General features: G+C 44.1%; 1 protein-coding gene across 3 annotated transcripts in view; it reads left to right on the forward strand.

Annotated features, from left to right (window-relative positions):
- Window positions 1-1443: 1443 nt before the first annotated feature.
- Window positions 1444-21712, forward strand: part of slc22a23 (solute carrier family 22 member 23) — a 31734-nt gene continuing 11465 nt past the window's right edge. Inside the window, exons 1-5 of one of the 3 annotated variants that reach the window (XM_047589087.1) lie at window positions 1444-1822; window positions 2262-2778; window positions 8487-8590; window positions 8685-8839; window positions 20950-21118. In XM_047589087.1, coding sequence (XP_047445043.1) covers window positions 2386-2778; window positions 8487-8590; window positions 8685-8839; window positions 20950-21118 — 821 coding nt within the window. In that variant the 5' untranslated portion in view covers window positions 1444-1822; window positions 2262-2385. Of the gene's footprint in view, window positions 2779-6137; window positions 6282-8486; window positions 8591-8684; window positions 8840-20949; window positions 21119-21712 lie in introns of those variants that run through there. The other 2 variants (XM_047589086.1, XM_047589088.1) reach the window with 2 other exon arrangements.

Genomic DNA, 21712 nt, shown 5'->3' on the forward strand with positions numbered 1-21712 from the left:
AACGTTTGAAAAAAGATTGGGATGTGCATGTGCTCACCTTGAGTAAATCCAAAACGTGCAGTAGTACATTTTAGCCAGAAGGGTGAAGCATTGCTAAACTCACACAGGCCTGCAGATAAAGCAGGAGAGTGCTGACACGCAGTCACGTGGTCAGATTAAATAAGGGTTATCACAGAGTGAACAAGGCCTGGCTGAAACACTTTGTTATCACACGTACTGTTTGATCCAGTTCCTGCAAAGTTTCATGGAGGTTTCATTCACTGAGTGCACTGCAACAGCAACACATCATCATGTCTGTGCTCAGATCAAATCTGTGTTCCTTAGAGTGTAACTATCATGTAGCTTTACACCCGCCTTCTCCATATTCATTATTCACATATTCCCAAGTTTAGTGAGTGTGGTAAATATTAAAACAAATTAATGACATTATTTGACCCATATTAGGATATACTGATTAAAATGTGCCAAGGAAATTGAAGGAGTTATTACCCCCAAATTATACACCTTGACCACATATAATATAATATAATATAATATAATATAATATAATATAATATAATATAATATAATAATAAACCATTTAGGTTGCCAGGTTGTGAAAAAGCTCCACTCATCAGATCATTACTGATCATCCTTAATATTTACTTTCTGAGTGGAGTTTGCATGTTCTCCCTGTGTCTGCGTGGGTTTTCTCCGGGTACTCTGGTTTCCTCCCACCTCCAAAGACATGCTCATTGGGCTGTGAGTGTGAATGTGAATGGTTGTTTGTCTCTGTCTTAGTCCTGCAATAGACTGGTGACCTGTCCAGGGTGTACCCCACCTTTCGCCCAACCCCCTAGTGAGGATTAGAGGTAGTACAATATATAAATATATATATATGAATGGATTAAGAAGAATGGACATGGGCCTTCTGAGGGCGTCCTGTGGTGTCTGGTAACAGGATGTTGTTAGTGGGGGTCCTCTGGGTCCTATGGGTTGAGTGAGGGGAGGGGCCTCTGTTGATCAGGCTTGTTCCAGTGCATCCCAAGGATACGTAATCAGTTTGGGATCAAGGGAATTTGGAGGCCAGGCCAACACCTTGTGCTGTTTTTTTTTTTTTTTTTTTTTTTTTGTCCCAGTTGTTCTGTTTTTTGTGTGTGTGTATATGTCAGGCTGCATCCTGCTGGGGATGATTGCTGCCATCAAGGAGTGTCACTGATATGGGGTGGGGGTGTCTGGTCTGGTCTAGTGGTCTAGGTGCACACACATACATACATACATACATACATATATACATATATACATACATACATCTTACATTATACATTTTCCCCCTGTGTCTTAACATCACCAGCCTGCACAATACAAATAAACAGAAAAACTAAAAACACTAAATTAACTTTGGAAAAATACTCAAAAACTAAACATGAGTTCACTGTCCATACATGCCATTTTAAAACGTTGCCCTCTTCTTTGCTATTACTTTGGCTCAGATCTGGAAGTTTAAAAAGAAGTTGTTATTTAGGCATGATATGTCAGTTTCAGTTGCTGCCGTTTGTCCCTGCAGTGCAGCTGGAGAAATGGGCGGAGTCAGCAGAAGCGGCTCCTCCTCTCATCTTTTTTTCTACCTATTTTTATTGTTTTATGTTTGAAGTGACATTGTGATCGGTCATATGTTTGACGTGTAACTTGTGTTTCAGTGACTGAAATACTTGTTGTTATTTTTTATTTTATTTTTTTATTTTATTTTATTTTTTTTATGCCAGAATCCATGGTTGCCATGGGTTACATTCAATGACAAAATATATCAACGGCGGGCCTGAAAAACTGCCGGTGAATAATGGTGTGTGTATGAGGGGGGTTATTATCATTATTATGGTTGTTGTTATTGTTGTTGTTAGCCTTTTTTTGTCACAGTTTGTCACAGCAGATCATGAGAATGAGAGTCTTCTTTTCCAAGTGGTAACCAGTGTGTTACAGGTAGCCATGTTAGAGCCAGCAGTACACACAGCCTTTATGGGCAGGTGTGTTACCTGTGGCTCTGTCAGGAAGTACTTCTCTGCTAGGTCTCTGCTGCCACGGCACACCGACGCAGACACGATGAACCCGACGACGGTGGAGATGATAAAACAGTTCGCGTCGTTTTGTCCACTAGTATTCTGAGATTCGCCTTTTGTCAGCGTGTGTGTGTGTTTTTTTTTTTGTCTGCAGTGGAGTTTTTAGTGGCAGACGGAGGGAAGTGCTTCCTGATAACGAGGAGGTGCGTCTTATTTCCATTCCAGTGATTGACTGCGCACGGCTTTCACCGCCGGAGCTGGGGGCACTGACGCATTGTGGAGTCGACAGGGGGTAGAACTGCAACCCCGGCTTCGCTACACATCGGAGGCATCTATCGGCGGAGCAGCGATGGCCTTGGTGCAGCTCGAAACCGGGGAATATCAACCGGAGAACGGCTTCGTGTCCCCCGAAACCACGTCGCCGGGGCTGCTGACACGCATCGACGGGTGCGTTCTGCCGTTCCTCGGGGGATTTGGGAAGTACCAGAAACAGCTGATCGTGCTGACATGGATTCCGGCGTTGTTCATTGGATTCAGCCAGTACTCCGACTATGTCCTCCTCGCCCAGCCGAACAACACATGTGTCCAGCCTTTGGCGAACATGACTAGTAACACTTCAGCCGATTCCTTCTTTTTAGACAGTTCAAAAAACACGAGCGCCTTGAATGAGAGCTTGCGGTGTAGCTGCAGTGAGTGGACGTTCGAGCTGCACACGGGACTTGTGCAGAACGTGGTTACTAAGGTAAGCTGTGCATCTTGAGGATGGGGATCCTTCCCATTATGTCATGCATCGGTGCAGCCCTCTCCTCTTTAATCACGTTAAGATAGATTTACATTAAGTACGGGGTGGAAGTGCTGACACTTATTAACAGTAAAGCCATCACTGAAATGTATGAAGCAATAACGCACTCACGTTAAAATGCTGTCTGGGTATATGGTGGTTATGTCTTCTTATGTCTTCATTACAGCACCAGTCATTTCTATTTTGTATGAACTAGGATTGGCCGAGGCTGGACTTAAAAGTGGTGTAGGAATCTATGGATGTGTCTCACTAACAGGGGGGTGCAAAGGTGTCTCAGCACGATTAGCACATTGGGCTAAACTGCCAGACCTGGGGGAATTTCCTAGTGGACTTAACAGACATGGGCCCTTTGACTTGGAGCAAAGGTCATTAGTGCAACCTCTAGAATAATGCAACCCCATCCCTGGTCAAACATCGCCCGCCCTATCTCTGCCCTAAACAAACAACTACGAGATGTTCTTACTGCTTTCATAGTGGGCACGTGACTCTCCGTAGTGATGCATTTACATCTCGTAACAGTCCCATCTGCACAGGCAGGTCTTAAAAGATACCTGCAATCATCGGAGGTGGACTGTGAGCTGGAGGAAAGGTTTTATATCTTATTACGCCAATCAGCTCTTCTCCCATTGTGGATGCAGCACACTTCTGCCAGGAGATCGAGTTTTATTTTTGTACGGGAAGAAAACATGAAACTTTGGTTCTCTGAGTAAACTTGATATTAATATTGATTGGACCATGCAATTAAATTAGAATAATACAGGAAAATACTCGGGCTCGAGAGTCAGAAATAATCAGTTTTGCTCAGAAGAAGTCCAAACTATTGATCTGGTTGCCCTCGCGAGCCCTTGCAGAGGTGCAGTGATTGACATTTTGACCCGCAGCACCTCTTAAGAGTTTGGCATGTCATAATGAAAAGCCTCGCCAGTGGGAGTTTGGTTTGAAGTCAGGCTTTGAGGCGTTCACCGGGCTACAGGAGGAGGCTGTGGCACGAGGAGCTTGCATCCACTGTGCTGCCAACAGTCTAATCTGCTAATAATTTATAAGGTCCGCATTTTAAAAAAAAAGTGCATAAAATACAGCTGTGTCAATTTAATTTAGCCACGAGCAGAGGCACGGTTGTAATTCTTGATTTCATTTCAGGGGTGGGGTTGCCTAAAGGGTCCAGGATGGGGCGATAAACTGTTTTATGGACAAGGGAATTCATACTCTTAACTGCAGCTGGATATGAAATCATATGCGAGGCGAATTGATTGGGTGGATCCCAAATTACTCCCGTTTCAAACATGCCTTCGTTGGTGAGAATGAGTTTCCCTTATGAAGGCTGAAGCATGGAAACGCCACCGTCTCACTTGTCATGCTGGCATTTCACCTCGTAGACGCTAAGATTCGTGTTGCCTCTGAACACATACTTAGAATGTCATGTTGACACTACCACCACCAGTGCTGATCAGTGACAGGTCCGAACAGTTGTGTAAAAGTGCCGGTGCTCGTCTTCCCCTGACCCATGGCGTCCACATTCTGACAAGGTCACTGTCAGGTGAAATTGAATCGGACCCGCAAACGGTGCCAGAATTCAAGCAGGATTGAGTCTTGCGCTTGTCGTCGGCCTTGTGCCTTCCGACAACCCGGCCGTCGGTCTTCCAAGGCCCCTTTTCTCCCCCCCCACAGCACGATGCAGACACTAGGATATGACACTACAGTGGGAAGTGATGACTTGGCATTTCTCCCTGTGTTTGGATTGCACAGGCGTAACTGCACATGACTGGGCTCAGCGATCTGCGATACACGATCCCCTAAAAAGCAGAGCAGAGTGCCAGCTCTGACGAAATGTGGTATTGTCTCTGTCAAAATGCACTGATGCATTCTTACCCCATACTACTATGCAAGAGGTCACTATGTAAATACTCACATGATGTTTTCACTCTGTCACATAGAGGTTTTTTTTTTGTTGTTTGTTTTTTAGGATCAGTGCTCTTTCTTCACAGGGTGACATTTTGGCAGAGGCGGCAGAGGTAGAGGTGGTGGTGAAGGATCCAAAGTGGTTAATGTGGAGACCCATTCTAATTGAGTGAAAGCTCTCCTCAGGGTCCCTCTTAATTGAACTGAGCCTTTGAAATGAGAATGTATCATTACTCAGAGGCAGAGTCTCTCTGCAATCTACCCTGCTCAGCTCCTGTTCGGATGGGTGGCAGTTGCACACGCTGCCTGAAATAGTGGCCTGAGAACATCTTCGAAGCACAGATTAACCTCTCCTCCGATGCCTTAGGAATTTGGTCCTTGCTAATCAGACGCAGTTTGGGACTGATGATGTCTTTTCATAGTCCTCTGTGGTATGGCACTAGGACTGGTGCACAACTATAAAACAAAACGCCAGAAAGTTAGATACCAGCGTGGAATATTTTCTCTAAACCCCTAAAATATGAAATGTTTAATGAATACAAGAGTTGCAAAAACTATATTAAAACTAAATATTTCAGAGGAGTTTATTATATTTTTGCTTCCGCTGAAGGTCGTGTTAAATATTTGATTAATCTAAAAACTGTTAGCAGCTAGTTTGATTAGCACTTTAAGGGTACAGAAATCTTTAAGCAACAATGCCTTATGTTGGACTGGTAAACCATATATGTTGCAATTTGTCAACTTAGTCAATTAAGGATGCTGTATTTGGTCTTTATCTGTTTTCTAACATTTTTTGGACCCTATAGTTAACATGATAATTGAGATGTATAACTGAGAAGATTACAGTAACCGTTAGTGGCTGTTGTGGTTGACAGATTAAATCGTCTGTGCCATTTTCGTCTTGTTCTTCTTGGAACGTTAGTAAAACTTTTCTTTGAAAACTGATAAGGAACATACGTTGCAAAAGTACATTGGTGGGTACACCCAGGCCCAATATCACTGTGCTGGAGGTTGCACGCCCACACATCTGAAAGATGATACTGCAGTCGAACACCCATGCCGGCCTCTCTGCTCTCTGTCCCTTCATACTGTTTACCCAGCTGGTTGGCTCCTTCCACAGACTCTGGATCAGTGTGGGACACTTTGAAATGGTCTCAGCTGTCGAAAGGCGATGACCCCAGCGCAGATACCCAGTCAGCACACAATGACAGCCTCTCACAGCGTCAGCTGGGAGGAAAGGCGCTTGTGTGACCAGGAGATACAACTCTGCTGAGGCTGTGTGTGTGTGTCGGTGTGTGACAAGAGTGTGGGTCACAGGCTTGTTTCTGATAAGTGATGTTTTGTAACAGGGAGGGGCGAACACTGTGGGTATCTGTGTCTGACCCCAGGCCGTGGTTTACGTTTGTTTTTCTGATTATGAGTTGGAATTCAGGTCGTACGAGTGTTCGCGGCTCATCAGGATGCATGAAAACTGTTTGTTGTGTTATTTGTTTCAGTTATCTGTCTTCAACAGGAGGCCATGAATAATAGATTAACATACAGAGGTATGTGTTTTCACCATCTGTCACTGTCGATTAGTGGAAAGTATAACTGCAGCAAGGCGACTTGTCCAACACGTTGTCTCATGTGATGTTTAGTACAGTACATTGTGGATCATAGATAAGTTGCCCCCAGGCGACTTATCCAGTGTGTCCTTTAATTTTCCTGACTTATTCTTTTACCACAAAACTGTGTATTGTAGATCTTTTTTTAAACCCTCCTAAGAGGCAGCCGTGTTAAAACTTGCACTTGGATGCAGACAGACTCAGATAACCTGAGTGATGGTCTGTTGCTAGGCAGTAACTATGCAGCAGTCTCTCCATGTGTGTTCCGTGCCTTTCCTCACAACTGCTTTTAAGCATCTTCCATCCTTCTCCATCTTTAACCTGTTATCCTATCCGCCCTTCTTTGCTCTGCTTTATTCCTTTGTTTCTCTTCATATCGTTGCACGTCCTGCTGCTAAATTGCACATTTTTGTTTTACCCCTCCCTGCTTGCCTGCTCCCCCTGTCCTTTGAAGCCCCCCACCCACCACTGTTATAGTTCAACGAGTGCAGAAATGTGCAGCTGTGGTGGAGAGCGTCTTCAGCCGAGCCTCGCTAGTGTGGATCGATCATTGGTGCTCAGCCTCTTGTGAGAGGTCAGCCGACTCCTGCGGGAATTCGACAGTTTTGCTTCATTGTTCTGCGTTTTCTGGCAGCTAATGGATTCATACGTGTCTAAACCAGCTCCACACAGGGAACTCCATTCATTCCTCTCTGATGAACAAGACAACAGCAAAGAGGAGGAAGTGGCAGAAATAATAGGGGCGCAGCAGACAAGCTGCGTGGATTTGCTGAATCTGTATTTTGTAGGGATATCCCCTGCTATGGATTAACGCCATTCTGCATTTCTTCACCGGTGTGGATGCCCATTCTGTCAGAATGTTGGCCCAGAGAGGGACGTTGGTTTATAATGCATGCATATTAAGAGATGCTTTTAAATAAAGCACATCAGCGGTGTTTGGCAAGACCACACTTGAGCTCTTAACACTTGCGAGACGTCGCCACTTTGTCTTTGCCATGTGACCTGGAAATGCTGATGCAGGTGTTTTTCCGGCCGCTCAGATATCAGTTCTGCACAGTCACTGCTCCCTACCAAGCAGAACCAGCCGCTGTGTAATCGGACTGAGAGTTTCACTTCACTTCACTTCACTTCACTGTATCTGTTGATTTGTCACAGTCTCAGGGGAGAGCTTTTTTTTTATTTGTTTTTTTTTTTTTAAACATTGGTCGTTCTGTTCTATGGTTGCGCAACAGGAACTTGTTGTCTGGCCTCTGTTTTTTTTTTTTTTTTCTTTTCCCCTCCACTGCTGACATCGATACTGAAACCGTGAATGAGTGGTATGCTTGGATCATGTGATGGCTGAGTGGCAATGGGTAATCCTGGGACGTTCCATTCTGAACAGGTCACTGTGGTAGAGGTGAAAGCCCCTCAGTTGGAGTTGCTTCACCGGTCTTACAACATGCTTATGTATCAGTTTATAGCGAGATGGTTTGCCTCAACGTACACCATGCACTCACTTACGCCGCCACGCCCCTTATCTGTGCCTTCCGGCGGCTGAAAGAGCCGGGGAAGCGTGCGTTCCCAAAAACTCTATAATATCTTCCTCTTCCTACTCTTGAGTTCATCTCCTCGAGTTCTCACGGTCGTATATTCTGCTAGGATCATTAACCATTCACGTCAACAAAGTTGATTCCTACCAGCTGTTCGCATTCATGAGAACATCAAGGTGCTCCTCCGGTCTTTATATCTGCTGCTACACCGCTCTACAGTTGTTGCGTGTGTGAGGCCCTTTTGTCTCAACTTGTTACAGTGTAGAGGAGGGAGGGGGGGGGGGGGAAGGGCGTGCTTGATGCCTGGGAAAGCAGGGAGTTTGCACTCGAGGAATCACTCTGCTGTGGGTCGTGGTGTCACCTTGACACCACAACATGTAGAGTATTCGAAAGAAAATGTTTGCTTTTCTTGACTTGACCTTACTGGTGAATTTATTGGTGTAAGTAGGTAAAAATGTACTTTGCATTAATATGCTTCCATTTACTACTGAAGGAAAACACCAGTACGTCAGGCTTATAATCTATAATAAATTCCTCTGAAACCACATATTTTTTGGAAGCCTTACTGGTTATTTAACATCATAATGTTTTAACCTGACGTCATTTATCTTTACAGTGGAGTTTGGTGTGTGACTCGGCCAGTAAAGTCCATATTGCAAAGTTTTCCCTGTTGGTGGGCTCCATCTTTGGGTACCTGGTGTTTGGGATACTCGCTGACTGGTAAGACGCCTGCACCAGCCTTTATTGACAGCTGCAGTAGAAGTAAAAGTGTAACTTTTCTCGCTTGTTTGTTTTATTTCACCTTACTCCGCAGGTTTGGTCGCCACCCAGTGCTGATCATATCGGTGCTGTTCATGCTGGTGTTTGGACTCAGCGTGGCTTTCTCCGTCAACGTCCCCATGTTCAGCACCTTGCGTTTCTTTGAGGGCTTCTGCCTTGCAGGGATCACGCTCTCACTCTACGTCCTCAGTAAGTAATCCGGTAACCTTCTGCCCTGATGAATCCTTACTGTTAGGTCTTTGAATATGCACACATTCATGAAATATCTCACACAATGACTAACACAAACAGGTCTCACTTAAAAAGTCAGTATGTTATAAGAGATGAGCTAATTGATACATTTGTGTGTTACGAGATGATCAAAATATGTACTACTAAGATGTATCATGTAAGAAACCCAAAAGAAAACTTTCCAAATCTAGTAAAGAGCAGGGCAGGGGTGCTATCACCACATTAATCTGTGACAAATGTCAAAGTAATGCAGCTAAATACTTGCCATTAAAAGTAACCGCCATAGACGTTACTTACTAGTGAGCTAAGCTAGTAAGATGGGCATTCACAGCAGCATTTGTTACAAACCCGTGCACATTTTATTCTTCTTCAGCAAAAAAATGAACCAAAATCTTGAGAGATGTACTTTTCCCAGTCAGCTGCTGAACAGTTACTGTTCACTGAAGCAGGTCACTTGATGCGCTGAGCTAGAGAGGTATAAAAACAACTAATTTGTGGTCTTGATTTAATGAGCGCGAGCATTGATTGTTTTGCCTAATACTATAACATCCGGAAGGTCTTTGGTGCTGCTGATAAATCAGGCCTTTCAAGAGGCAGCAACGTTTTGCCTGAAGCTCTTTAGGAAGCATTTGAAAGCTAGTTGTTTTATATCAGGTCAGCAGTAGATCCCTGCTTGTAATGTTTACACTAGATGTTCGGATAAGATGTGGCAGCGGCGGGGAGGTATGAATGACTGTAGCCAGTCTACTTGCTGGAATGACGTCTTCGTCACCTGTCTGTCTAACTGGTTTGTTTTAGCTCTTGGCTCTGTGTTTTTGGAAGTAAGATAAGCTCTTGTTGCACTTTAATTTAATTTAAAACATTTCCTGTTTGGGCGTTCATTAAGAAAGACCATAAGATCACAATCATATCAGTTTTACATATCATGGCAGTTTCTCGATTGAAACTTAGATTGAATTCAGCCAGAAATGTGTCAGCGCTTATCTTACATTATTATTCCTATATACACTGATCAGGCATTACATTATGACCAACTGTGTGATATTGTGTAGGTCTCCCTTGTGCCTCCAAAACAGTTGTGACACATCAGAGAATGGACATGGTCCTTCTGAGGGTGTCCTGTGGTGTCTCGTAACAGGATGTTGTTAGTGTTGTTAGTCTTTGGGTCCTGTGGGTTGAGGGGCCTCTGTGGATCATACTTGTTCCAGTGCAACCCCACAGATACTTGATAAGTCTGAGATCTACTGAATTTGGAGGCCAGTTGTCAAGTTGTTGTTAAGCAGGCCATTTCAGTGCAAGAAGGTACACTCTTTCCTAGTGTCACCACCTCCTCCTCATGGACCCGTTTGAGTGATAACCCCTTGAGACCAAGGTAGCGGATTGTCCATTTTCAGACAGGGAAAGCTTAAATTACCACAAACAAATAAAAGAAAAGTCATTACAAAGTTTCCACACAATCACTGAAGCAGCTCTACATATAAGAAGAACAGTATATCTACCCTAGGTCACAAACCGTAATATATATAGTGATAATTGTTGCAGTAGTAATTTTGTCCATATTCCCTTCTCTTAATCCGTAGTATCCTCCCACTATTACTACTCCCATTAACAACCTCACATGCCTAATAAAAAAGCTATTGTACTTTAATTTCGTCCCTAGCTGAGGGTAGCATTCAGCGATAAGAAGAATAATTGTGTTTCAATGACCTCCTAACATTCATTAAACCGAATGCCTTTGTTGGGATAAATTCTCATTACCGAGAAACTGCCGACCTGCTTACCCTTAAATTGAACTCTTTCGTTTTCATTTCGGTGCGCCGGGACGTGTCTCTTCCTGAGATTTTAATCCTCGTTACTGTGAATCAATAATCTGATAACGACAGAAGGGGTCGGGGGTGGTGTGCTAACTTGTCTTCGGCACAGTTTCAGCCGTCACTGCAGGAATTGAGTGTGGAGGCTGTAGCGCTTGTGGAGATAACTCCTCTCTGCCAACATGACCTTCTCTCTGGACAGCAAAGGTTTGAATGATTAGCTCTGAAGAAATGTTGTTCCCATTCCAAAGAAGAGGAGGGAAGGGGCTATTTCGTGGCATCCTGATAATTGCCGTTGCAGTTGATGAACATTCTGGTCCTAACGATGAGCTTTAAAAGCCTCGTTGGCCACAGTAATTGACCAATGGAGAGGGAGGTTTGGAAAGTGCAGGATGTAGAGAGGAAGCGGAGGGAGAAAGTATGAGATGATGAAGGAAGGGGCCCTCAGTGTCCTTGTCATTCTAATTTACTCCACAGTGTGTACCTTGAAAGGCTTTAATGCAGACCCAAAATAGAAGGACGTTTAGTCTGATCTCAGAACAAAAGAGAGACGGTGGCACAGGAGGAGGCAAAGGGGTGGAGTTACATCGTACAGTATGGCATATTATCAAATTAATCTGACATCTACGTCCATTGTTCTCCTGTTAGAATACAGTTTATTGTCCAATAAATCCGTTGGTCCGAGCCTACTGGTCAGAACTCAAATGTATAGTCAATAATTCTGTGTATCTACCACACAAACATTAATCAAGATTATAAAGCTTGTAGAAATTATTAACTGGTTGAGCCAATAAGTGGAAAATACTCAATGCTCATACTCAGTGCAATTCAGAGTTGAAATGTACAACTTCATTTGCACATTGTGAGCGATACAACATTGACACAGTTCTTACACTACATTCCTGTGCAAAAAGTCCTCTCATGACACAAATAATGGTGGAAGATTCTTCCCCATGATGGGGTGAATGATGCTATATCAACGCAGAAAGTGTGAATTATTAGATGCAAGAGCAGATGGTCAGTTTCTGTTTTTCTTGTCTTTTTTTTTTTTTTTTTTTAAACAGCTATAATTTAGTAGGCCTACATTCCAAGAGTCATATAATTGTGAGTGAGAGTCATATAGTTGGCGGGCGAGAGTCATATAATTGTGAGTGAGGCTGCAGAGATTTCCCCTTATATGTCCTCTCACTTTAAGCCGCCCTCCACCTCCTTCAGCTCAACCACTCTCGTCCATGTTTTACATATTTTGCATTTGCTGTTCTACCGTACAGAGCAGAGGGCCAGCAACCTACAAAACTACAATACAGTGACTGGGGAGTAAATTAAGTGGCCACGAGTCATATTCTTGCATGTTTTGATTTCATTCAAATGAGAAAGAACGCAGCACCATACCCTCGGTGAGCAACAGCTCTGGGATTTATGTAAAACTACATATGGGTCTAGTACCCTGGTTCAGTCTGCCCTATGTACACACTGCAGGTTTCAGCGTAAAGCACCTGGATTTTACAGGTTGGTCAGAAAACCAATGATGACCCATTTGCATCAGCAGTAAACACAAGATCCTCACAGTTCTTTGCTTCAGCTGGCAATTACAGTCCAGAATAAAAGTTCCTCATTTGCTTGTGAAAACGAGCAATAACCCACCACAATTTTGTCAGTGGTTGAAATATAATTTCCACTTTACTGATGCTGGGTGATTTCCCATTTCAATCTGTACATGAAGTAACTATCATTTCCCCACAGAAGCTGCTTCATGTTTTTTGGTAACTTATAAGTACTTGCTCTGACACTGTAACATACAGTACTCTCAATATGGCAGGGCTTAGTTGTATATACATATATGTGTGTGTGTGTTTAAGCTTTGTATAGGTTCTGTGTTGCTACAGTATACCACCACCCCTATTTCTATTCATGTGTGGCCTCCGTCACATGATATTTAGCCTGCAGCCAGTCTGTATTGACAAAACTACACTGGAGCTGCTTCAAGAGCAGGAACGCAGCGGTTCAATAACGCATTACTGGAGAGGATCAATCGTTTTATTCCAAGGCATTCGGTTAAGAGAATTTATTGCGCTCACATGAAGCCGGACCGCATGCTAATATTCACTGTGGTGCTGACACTCTGTCAGTCATATGACATGCTACAGAGTAGACCACATGACCTTTTGTGGCTTGCTTTGTTTGACTTGTTTGCTCACAAAGGAAAACCTGAGCTGAATCCCGGCTTCAGCTCTGTTTGCATTGGTGACATTGCTCGAATCCACCCCCCCATCCCACCCAACCGCCCACCCGCCCGCCAACTCCCTCCCTCTCTCCCCTTTCTCAGACTGGGCAATCCAGAAGGTATCATTATGACAACTGCAATCGTTTTATTTTATTTGAATGACATTTTTAATACTTCCTTGGGAATATGCCAGTGCAGTACTTGAGATGACGCTACCTCTTTGCAGACCGGAGCAATTTGCGCGCAACTGCTGTCCTTTCTACCAGGACGTGTTGTCATGGTTGAGTCCACTGCAGGGCCCAACTGGCTGATGCGATGTGACACCTCTACAGCTCCTGATGCTAAATGCCTCACAGAGAGACAGAAGAAGTGGGAAGGGAGTTGGCAGCGGGAGGGTTTCAGTCAAGGGGGAGAGAGTCGTGACAAGTAACTGGTATAAGGAAACAAAGGTAAAGACTAAGCGTTATGTGGCTTTGAGATGATCATATCCGCTTGACAAAAAGGCAACATGATACAATTACTCCAACACCGCAAGTGAAAGTGTTTCTTTGAATTAACATTAAGCCCCTTTATGTGCAGACCAAGCTAATGCATCTCTTTATTTGACTGTTCGTGAGTGTGGTGGCTGCTGCAGGATAGCAAAGCCCATAGCTATAGAAAGTCATCTGATGCAGCGCTGCTATTTATACCACAGTGCTCCATCAGTGTAAGCTAGCCTTTTTAGCATCACAGCGAGGCCTCATAGTGCATATGGCTCAGTATTGAGGTGCAGCTCGCTAATGCATTTTTACAGTAAACACCCAACCCCTCCCTCACGCCTGGCTCCCGGCCCCCCCACTTAAAAACACACACTACACAACAGTTAGCTGAGTCACGCTAGCTGGCTGCACTGGGTGTTTGTGTGAGAATATTGTGATCAGCTTGGGACTCTGCAATTGTGCTGTGGGGCAGTGGTCCAGAGCCCGTCTGGCTGTGTGAAAGAATCATGGGTTAACGTTTGTCTCCACGAAAATCAATGCCAAATTAAATGCATTGGCTCTTTCATCTTATACCTGTAGTTTTCTGGTATCGGTTGTTAATTCTGCTAAGAGGCAGGATGTTTGCTTTGCGGTTTAAAAAGGGGAGCAAATGCCTCTAAGCTCATCAGCTCAAGTGGACTTTCCATGTTTCAGTGATTTCAGGCATGTTTCTACATGTCATGGCCTATGTGAGAGGAGCTCTGTCGAGTAAGACGCAGTAGACAAAGGGAGAGATGGCGGAGCACATGATTCAGTTGTGTCATGAATCATGCAGAGCTTTATGGCTTTTCTGTATCTAACCTATGACAGATATGTTCGTGGCTGCCCTGTGCACAATGATCAAGGAGACAAAACATATTGTTTCATAGAGGCTGGTGTGGATATATCACATTTCTTGCCTACCGCACTTCTTTTAAAATGGTGTATTCTGTGTTTCTGGCTTGATGTGTCACTCTGCATCAGTATTTGTCATTCTCTTGGTAACGCAGACCTGTGAGACAAGTTGTGAAAACAACATTGCTAGGCAATGGTCAGCGTCTAGAAGCCAGCAAGACTAACAATTTAGCAAGCTAATAAGCGGGTAATATAATGCTGGAAATCCAAAGGCACAAAGAAAAGGGGAAACTGTTAGGTAGCTGCCCAACAATGTTCGCTTACCAATTTTGCTTTTGATACAGTACACATGGACACGGGAGAGTGTCCTGTGGCGTCCAGGACGTTGTTATGGGAGCGTTTGGGTCCTGTGGGTTGAGGGGAGAGGCCACTGTGGATCACGCTTGCTCCAGTGCATTCCACAGACACTTGATAAGTTCGGAGTATGGGGAGTTAGGAAGTACAGTCAACACCTTTGACCAATTTTAATGTTTTTTGAGCTGTACTTAAGGAGCAGCAATGTTTAAGTGGGCAGAACATTTCTATATAACATCTAAATGAATACTAGATTTCTCAGCAGAACATTGCATTACAACAAGATCCCTTCATGTGTCGTTGGTTTTAATGTTGTGGCTGAATTCTGGTTGGTATGGTATCTCAGCTGTGACTTGTGACCTCTCAACTTTTGGAAAATTTAGCTGCACTGTTAGCATCAACGACCAAGCGCCACCAGCGACGTAGGTGAAGTGTTGCTCAAGCGCTCGTTGAATGTCGTCATCTGATGAAAGTCGCTTCACTGCGACTTTGAAGTGCTGAAAAAAAACTAAAGTTGAAACCAGCTCAACTATTTGTAGCACGCCATGTCCAAAATGCAGCACCAAGTCAGATGTCAGCTTCCAGTGTCGTGCGAGTGTGCTCCCGTTTAAAATGACTTTTAATCTGTTGCTTGTCTGCCTGTGGTGTGAAAACTGAACAACTGTTGATGAGTTGCCGCTTAAACGGGCCAATAAATACTTGATAGTGGTTTATTCTTAGCCCTCGGCTAATGTTTGGGTTCTCCAGTAATGGCAGAGTGTGATGGGGTAGAATTCTAGTCCGGTCTCCCCACTTGTGTCTCAGTGACGTCATCTGTGTCCGCATATGTGCTAAGAAAGGATTTGAAAGACCTCACTTGTGAGAAGGCACGAAGAAAGATGCCAATAATGTTTCCACGTCCTGTACTGAGAGAGCTGTGTTTTCCAAGGTGACTTATGAGTCCTAGCTAGAATGTTCCCTGCGCCATCAAGGTGCTTGGACGTTATTTGGTTAATGATATGTAGACCACGCTTACGATAATTTGTAATTCCTTCCTTGTCAAAACCAAAAACAAGGAGAGAGACGGAGAAGGGAAGGGAGAAAGGAATGTTAAATGGCCCCATGTTGACAAGCAACGCTGATCAATTTGGTTTGTGGTTTCATTTGTATAGTCAAGCTTCCTTTCAGTAGAGTAATGCTGGAACATTATGGCGTATTAAAAAAACAAAGTATTAACCGCTTTGTACTTTGATGCAGGGATGATTGTTGATGGGCTGATTGCTCAGCCCTATTGGCAAGAACATGAATGAAGTCACATTATATTTGTTTAGCATAATATTGTTGCTGCCAATGTGCCTGTTTGCTGTCAGTCCTTTGGTACGTGTACTGGTCTTGTATGGATGACAATCATTTTACACGAGGGAAGGGGAGTACATATGACACAGAGATGGATGAAGGTGCTAATCAGTTACTGCAACAATCCTATGCATAACCTTAAATTGCTGCAAATTGCAAAGCACCACATCAGATACATTTATTGAACATCAACAGCAAGAGGAACATGTAAAGGTCGTATAAAGTGAAATGGCATTTTAGGCTGAATGTGTGGAAGAAGTAAAAAGCACGCTCTAGTTGGGAATAAACATTAATCGGTATGTGGCCATGTGTGTTAATTCATCTGGACGTTGGAGTAATGCTCAGACAGGATGGTGGGTCAAATGCACTTCCTGCTGCAGCGCTATGCTGTGTTTTGTCAGGTCAGACAGTTCCGGGCCGGCCTTGTCTTCTCAACTCTTCCTCTGTTGGCTGTAATGAGGTTCTTTCTCTCAGCGGTGCCCTCGTCTTCCAACCCAGACGTTAATCTCTCTGTGCACACAGATGAGGCGCTGGGGTAGGCAAAAAAAAATAAATAAATAAAAAATGGAAGCCCTGTGTGTGTTTATCTGTGTAAATGGTTTCCCTTTGTGTCAGTGTTTACTGGTGCAGACTGACAGGCAGCATTCTGTGTGGGTTTGGCCTTACCTGAGTGGTGCGTGTCAGGGTTGGAACATATGGCTACGGCTTCATTAGAAAAGCAGCTGGCTTACACCGCTGCAGAGAAACGGCACAGCCATCTGTATGCTAAGAATGACTGGAATGAATTAAAAGGATCACAAAGCATCCAGACTGCAAACCCAATACAAAAGCTTGTCGCCTACAGAAACTATTTTTTTTCCTGAAACACACAATGGAATGTCTCCTGATAAATGGGTTAAAGTGCACGCTCCAGTTTTTTTCCTCTACTCTGACCAGGGTTAAAGTTCCCTTTTTGTGCTGAGTTTGCATTTTGCAAACTTGCAGACTTACTCTGCTGAAACATTAGCGTGCATGTATCAGGTGAGGAAGCTGTGTATTACCCACATCTGTTTTTCCTTTTCCTTTTTTTTTTTTACTTTGGGAAACCTCTTCCTGTTAAGAGCAGACTGGATGTGTTGCGTTGCAAATGGAGTCATATTTTTAACCCGTGGTGCTTGTAAACCACATTCCAATAAAAAGTCAGGCTACCTTGCGCCACAAATTGCTAAATCAAATCAGCATCGGAAATCTTTGGGTCAGTCTTAAAAAAAAAAAAAAAAAAACTACATCACAAAATGCAGTTTCACATCTTGTTTCGTCAGACTGAGTAAAACTAAATGTCACAAATGCCGTTCTGTTACTCTTGTTCCACATTGTACTTTCTGTTGAGCCAGTAGCTTATTTTGTGCTGATCTTTCCCTGTGTGTGGGGGAGGAAGGATAAAGGGGCCTTGTGGGTTAGTTATTACATGCAAATGTGCAAACATGTTGCTGATGGTTCAAAACAAAGGCCCTGGGGCTTGTTGGGGCTGGTTGGCATTCTGTGAAGCTCAAGATAAGAGACTAATCAATGAGTATGACCTTATTCTTAGGACGATACCTCAGGAATTTTGTGTGCCAACACAGCCATCCAATATATCTTTGGAAGTTATTTACCGGAGTAATTATAAATCAGCTTCAGTTTGTTTTTCCCACGTGTTCTCGGAACCTGAGTTATCTGCCATCAGCAGGATCGTCTAACTGCATCAGCCCTGCAACAAATATCAATGAGCATTCTATTAACACTTTAATAGACCTGACAAAAGCCTTTGACCTTGTCACTCTAAGCGGCAGAAAGCCAATGCACTGATGCTCCATCAGTGCATCGGCTTTCTGCCGTCGCTTCCTCAGACGATTATGTTCTCCTGAACTTTGAAGGGAGAATTTTTATCCCTTTCATCAGATCCTTTGGTTGAGACTAACTGCGGGTTGAGCGGCTGTGCGCTCGCCCCCACACTGTTTTATTTATTCCTCTGTGTCGTCACCACGTCCCACTGAGGATACAGTTTGCCTTTCGCACAAACAAACTGTTTGAAATGTAGTAATGCGAGGCAAAGACCAAGGTTCGCTGGGCCCTAATCGGGAAAATGCTGTTTGCTGATACCGCTGCCCGGGCCTGTCACCGAGAAGAAGAATCGCACTCTGAACGCACCAGCAGCTTTGCACAGGAGTTTCGTCCCTCAAACTACTTCCAACTGTGAAAACAGCCTTGAAACTTTTAAAATGTATCTATTGTTAATGCAGCCCGGGTGAGCCAAATGTCGCCCACCCATATAAGGGTGAGCGCAGCTGTTTCTGGTTGTGAGGAGAAGCAGAGATGTGAACGTCATTCTCCAATTTGCTTTTTTTTCATTCTTCCATCGACTCGTCTAATCAGTTTTTATTTATGCGTGTGCTGCAGATGCCTTCAAGGACAGGTGATTTCCTTGTAGTGCGATATTGATCAGAATTAGTCGTGTGACAGGACGCAAGCAGCCCTGACAGATGCTTGAATTGTGTTCACGTCAACTCATTTTTGTATGGGGTGCGAGGCTATGTTGTTTTGCTCTGCTGTGACTAATCAATGGCAGACTTGCTATTTTCTAGTGAAGCAGAAGTTGTAGCTTCGAGTGCTGGGAGTGGCTCTCCATATCTGTCTTCACTCTCACTCTTCCTAATGTGTACTGGTTAAGCAGCTATGCATACAGAAAGATGACATCCACTTTTTTTTTTTTTGTATACCACCTACAGAGCTTTAATTGATTGTTTCTTCAGCGGGAGAAAACGGTCTTTAATGAGCACACACCAAACCTATTTTAATTGCAGAATGAATCAGAGCAGTGGGTGGATGTGGAAAATCTAAAGCACGGGAATTATGAAGCAGCAGAGGTAAATTACACAAGAGAAGAGAAGGGGCATAGCTGAGAGAGATGGGAGCTTTTCACCTGGGACGCCTGCTAGAAGGCTTCCAGGTCCCGACTGGGTAGCTGCGTCTGTAATTCATAATAATGGGATGAATATTAATCGCGGCGAACAAACCTTTGTTTTCTAGGAAAGACCTCCTTATCTTAATCATTTTACGTAACAGATCAAGTGGCCGGGATTAGGCGGGGGGGGACTGTGGCGCGGAGCCGCACGGACCTCATGTGACCAGCAGAAAGGTCATGACATTAGCCTGTGGGTACGGGGAGCGGCTGCACTGATTGCCTTTAGTGGTCGACCCATCTCTTTCACTCGGGAAACAATGGGCTCCCTTGATGGTGCCGTGCACTTGCTTGGACCAGCGAGTGTGATTCATATTCCTGTTTTGCCAAAGTCAGCAAAGCAATAAGCTTCTTTGGGGATTGTTATTATTATTATTACTCATTAGCTATTGGCCTGATCATTGATTATGCCGTTTCCCCATCGACTCTCCTCAATATCTGCATAAATACATTTAAATGAGTCTATTTTTATGTGCTCCTACGCCTCACTTGTTTCGTTACCTCCGAGACTGTTAGTTAGCTAATGTGGGTGTAGAGTTTCTGGTGTGTGTTACATCAGATTACTTATTGGTAGATTTATGTCAGTGGGACAGAGGCTGCGGCAGAGCATTGTGGGAATGCTGATCTAGTGGGTTGCGGAGGATTAGGGTCAGCGGTACTAAGGAGCTCAAGTCTCTTTTCCACAGCCTCTGGTTCTCCTTCTGCATTTCAATCTGGATCAATTATACATACGGTATATCTCCACTGTCATATTAATGGCGATCATAAAGCAGCTTGCCCCGCTGCGTGCCGGCGTAGCCGAGCACTCTTCCGTAGCTCACCACGGGGTGTGCTTTTTCCGGTCACAATGCAGTGGCCTGTTTGAGTGCGCATGACGCCTTACACATAACCGAAGAATTCCAATCCCATGCAGTCCGTAGCCAGTGAAGCGGTACTTTTCTCCCAGCGGTGAAGGAGTCTTGAGGTTAGTTGGTTCAAACTCAGCAGGTTTTGCACCCATCGCCCTGCTCTCCACTCATTGGCTTTGTCATTCCAGCTGCGATAGTGTCTGTGAACAGAGAGCATTATTCATGTCCTCAGAGGGGGGCAAGTCCTAATTGAAATTCCAGTCTTTTCCACTGGTTTGAAGCAGGGACGCCGACACTCACTGCATTATGCCAGCCCTGTCACCTTGAAAGGCCCATCTGGAGATTCCTGGGGAGCAGAAAAGACCCATTAGGAAAAAAAAAAAAAAAAGAACACAGTGTAAGGAAAAGGAATAATTGAAGCGGCACAAAAGATTTGTGCGGCATGAGAATGGCTGGGTTACAGTAGCGCTCACTTGGATTTGATGCCAAGCCTATCCTCTCTACTGCAGTAACTAAAGGGCTGTACTGTCTGTGGTTGCTGGCTGCCAGTGTGGTGCGCATGCTAATGACTGGGTGAATGAATCGGTGCCATTCTGATAGAGGAGGAACGAGTACAAGGAACCTCTTTCTAGTTAGTTCACCCTCACAGCGGCCTACTGTCGTCTTCTGTTTACTGTCTCAGAACAACAACGTAGTGATTTATTGTGCGCTGTTTTCGTTTGATCGATCACTTAATCATTCAGTCTATGAAAATGTTACCAAAAAGAAACACACTTTGCACAACAATTTCATACCAAATGTCCAAAACTCAGAGTTGCATGCAAATTCAGTGGCTCAACACAAAGGCCAACTTGTACTAAGCTTTAGTCATAATATATACTCCTACTTCTTGGAAAGTTTTATGCGTTGCATCAGCGCAACTTGTCGAGAGCGGCATCACAAGTCCTGGCAAGTCCGCCTCAGTCAGAGGAGATAAATTAGTCATTTAACACACAGCAACTTGTCTGATTCTTCGCGTCCGATTGACGATGATGATGCATATTCCTGTGTTTTTCATCGCATGGCTGAACCCATGCTGGTATCACGCCGACAAGAAAACTTGAAAATGGCCTCAGCGATAGCGACGCATGCTGATTTTTCTCCCCTCTTTGTTCTCTCTGCCAGGGATCGAGCTGTGCCTGCCAGGATGGCGCTTTTCCATGACCATGGTGGCCAGCTTCGTGGTTTTGGGTGGTCAGCTGCTCATGCCCGGCTTGGCGTACCTGTGTCGTGACTGGCAGGTACTTCAAGCTGTCATCATCTGTCCCCTGCTGCTCATGCTGTCCTACATTTGGTAAGGAGGAATACACCTTAGCGTGTGCTACATTTTGGTACAGAGCTGTTTTAGGCTCATTTTGTTCCAAGCTGAATGCCAGCTGAATACACCTTCCCTCACCACTCTAAATTCAACTAGAGGCCATATTTGGTTTGTCCGTTCTCCCTATGCACTGCAGATGTGAAGGGCTCGTTCTAGTGTTATTAGTAAGTTTCCATTACGCTTGCAAACAAAAGCAGAATTCACGGTCACAGATAATGATGTACTCATTACATCGCACTCAAACTATTCTATTTTCCATTTCTGCTAATAGATCCCTCTAAATCCTGCACGCACTTCATTTACTCCTCTACTGCAAAAGCCATGCGGTGCCATCTGCGGCAATAATGTATATGTGTTAGATGCTAAGCATCCCGCGTTTCTGTAGTTTGATTTGACTCTTGTTAAACTAAAAACGCCTTTGCAACAGAGAATATTTTCCCTCCTAAGCAACATGGAACACATATCGAAGGTAATCTCTCCATCAGTTTTTCGGGGTGCTTGGCCTGAGAAACGTTGAAGACCCCTGCTCTACAATGACACTGATCTGTTGTGCAAAGATGACAAAGGAAA

Source organism: Mugil cephalus, chromosome 7 (assembly GCF_022458985.1).
Source record: "Mugil cephalus isolate CIBA_MC_2020 chromosome 7, CIBA_Mcephalus_1.1, whole genome shotgun sequence".
Taxonomy (NCBI): Eukaryota; Metazoa; Chordata; class Actinopteri; order Mugiliformes; family Mugilidae; genus Mugil; species Mugil cephalus.